Source organism: Artemia franciscana, chromosome 10 (assembly GCF_032884065.1).
Source record: "Artemia franciscana chromosome 10, ASM3288406v1, whole genome shotgun sequence".
NCBI lineage: Eukaryota > Metazoa > Arthropoda > Branchiopoda > Anostraca > Artemiidae > Artemia > Artemia franciscana.
In genome coordinates, this window is record NC_088872.1 from 4,899,577 (window position 1) to 4,899,885 (window position 309).

A 309-nucleotide genomic window follows, 5' to 3' on the forward strand; every position below is an offset into this window, starting at 1 on the left:
TAAGATATAGCGTCATAACGCCGTTGTATTTTCAGATTTGACGTTGGGTGATTTCTTGAAAAAAATTGAGGAACCTAAGTGGAGGCCCCTCAGCAAAATTGAAGATATGCTCAAATTAGTTGGGGACGAGCTTGACCAACTGGGAATGGAAGAAAGATTCAATTTTGCTGAAGAAGAAGAAGCCAAGGAGAAACAAGAGGAGACGAATAATCCCCTTTGTGTTATGTGCGAATTTGCGATGGCTAAAATTGATCGACTCCTTATTACGAATGCTACAGAGGTATTGTCTTAGATCATTTTGTGTATTTA

General features: G+C 38.8%; 1 protein-coding gene across 1 annotated transcript in view; it reads left to right on the forward strand.

The window, feature by feature from the left end:
* LOC136031684 (prosaposin-like) overlaps window positions 1-280 on the forward strand; it is a gene marked incomplete at its 3' end in the record, with an annotated part of 95,776 nt that extends 95,496 nt beyond the window's left edge. Inside the window, 1 exon segment of the mRNA XM_065711364.1 lies at window positions 36-280. Within this exon segment, the coding sequence (XP_065567436.1) occupies window positions 36-280 (245 nt within the window).
* Window positions 281-309: the final 29 nt, after the last annotated feature.